Source organism: Corvus brachyrhynchos, unplaced genomic scaffold, assembly GCF_000691975.1.
Source record: "Corvus brachyrhynchos isolate BGI_N302 unplaced genomic scaffold, ASM69197v1 scaffold17, whole genome shotgun sequence".
NCBI lineage: Eukaryota > Metazoa > Chordata > Aves > Passeriformes > Corvidae > Corvus > Corvus brachyrhynchos.
In genome coordinates this window covers 12,611,805-12,613,350 of record NW_008240046.1, presented here as the reverse complement: position 1 = coordinate 12,613,350, position 1,546 = coordinate 12,611,805, and the positions used below count along the sequence as shown (strand labels likewise).

Here is a 1,546-nt window from a genome sequence, read left to right as displayed (position 1 = left end):
TGGCTGGGATCTCTTGGCAGAAAAATATTTCTTCCACAGATCATCTGAGGACAATTAGTACCCTCTTCATGCTTGTAACACAATATAAAGTCTCATGTGTCAGCTATTATACACTAAAAATAACAGAAGAGTATTAGCCTAATCAGTATATACCAGGATGCCTAATGGAACCCCAAGATCTAATTTAATAGGTCATCACGTGGCCAGGAATTGAAAACTACACTGTGCCAATTCTAACATGAACAAGTTTTGTCACTAGTGAGATCAGAAGCTCAGTTTCTCAGCAGTCTTCTTCTCCTGTGACAATTATTTCCACTGTGACCTCAGCCCTCAAGTTGGTTTTCAAAATCAGAAAGCCAAAAAAAGGAGTTCAAGCCACATTTCAGAAATTTATTGCCCCCACACTACAGGTTTAGAAACACCCTAATGTAAATCAAGTATTTGGTCTCTCTCAATGCTACATTTAGGGTTCAAATTTCAGTGAAGTACAGAATCCATCAAGTGACACTTACCTCTACTTCCACAGACTGCATTGCTAAATCACATGGTGGTTTTAATGCTTTTGGTCTTGTTGCATACCAGTAGGTTGTCAAAGCTGCAAAAGCACCGAAGCCCATCAGCGTATTTGTCGGAAGGGTGCGCACATACTGCCTGACATCCCCAAGTTCTGGCATTCGTAGGTATCTAAACAACTCATGCGCTTGCATTGCAGTTCAGTGCAGTTGTTCCAATGCTGGAATCTGTTGGTATGAAAAAAAGTTGCACAAAAAAATCTGAAATCCTGTTTTGATTCACTATTGCTGTAGGACAGTGATGTATGCCTTGTCCTACTGGCTTCCCACCATCAAAATAACTTGACCTGCCACTAGGCAGGCAACATCTTTATATATCTGTGCTGCAATTAAGTAAGCAAGCAATTATTAGTTCATACTCTTGAAAAACAGGTGGGGCTGAGAAGGGGGAATTTCTTCAGAGTTTTAGTATTGCTTTCAACAGAGACTGCATTCAAAGTTCTTTTTAAAAAGCAGACCTTTTGTTAAAGGAGAGAATTTCACAAATGTTTAAACAGTTAATCATCAAGCAGGAAAGACTGGGAAATGAAGGGCAGGGACATATGTTACCTTGCCTGCATGTAACAGAGAGCATCCTAATCCTATAGTAGCATAGCAGGAGCAGTATTTTTCCTCTCCTAAGTCCAGTAAAATAAACTCTTTTCTACTCTCCCTTCAGACATGCACAGAAGGGTCAGTACAGCAAGCTGCTTTCAAAGCTGATATCCTCCTATAGCTCCTCTATGGTACTTAGCAAGTTTCCTATTTCTCCCAGCACCATGCCAGCAATTTATCTCTGGTCATGAGGCAGACTAAAGCAGTGGCAAATGAGGCCCAAGGCAGCAGCACGCAGCAATACAATCAAGCACAGGAAGCACATTTGATTTGTCACGTTCGCACAGAAGGAAGAGCTACAAGAGGCTGCTCCCCGCCAGCACTCACTGACACGGATATTCCACAGCAAGAACCAGCTGCACAAAAAAAAAAAAAAAAAA

At 41.3% G+C, this 1,546-nt stretch overlaps 1 protein-coding gene across 1 annotated transcript in view; it reads right to left on the bottom strand.

The window, feature by feature from the left end:
- Positions 1–740, bottom strand: part of ACSL1 (acyl-CoA synthetase long-chain family member 1) — a 34,629-nt gene extending 33,889 nt beyond the window's left edge. Inside the window, exon 1 of the mRNA XM_008641467.2 lies at positions 513–740. Within this exon, the coding sequence (XP_008639689.1) occupies positions 513–707 (195 nt within the window). The 5' untranslated portion in view covers positions 708–740. The remainder of the gene's footprint in view (positions 1–512) is intronic.
- Positions 741–1,546: the final 806 nt, after the last annotated feature.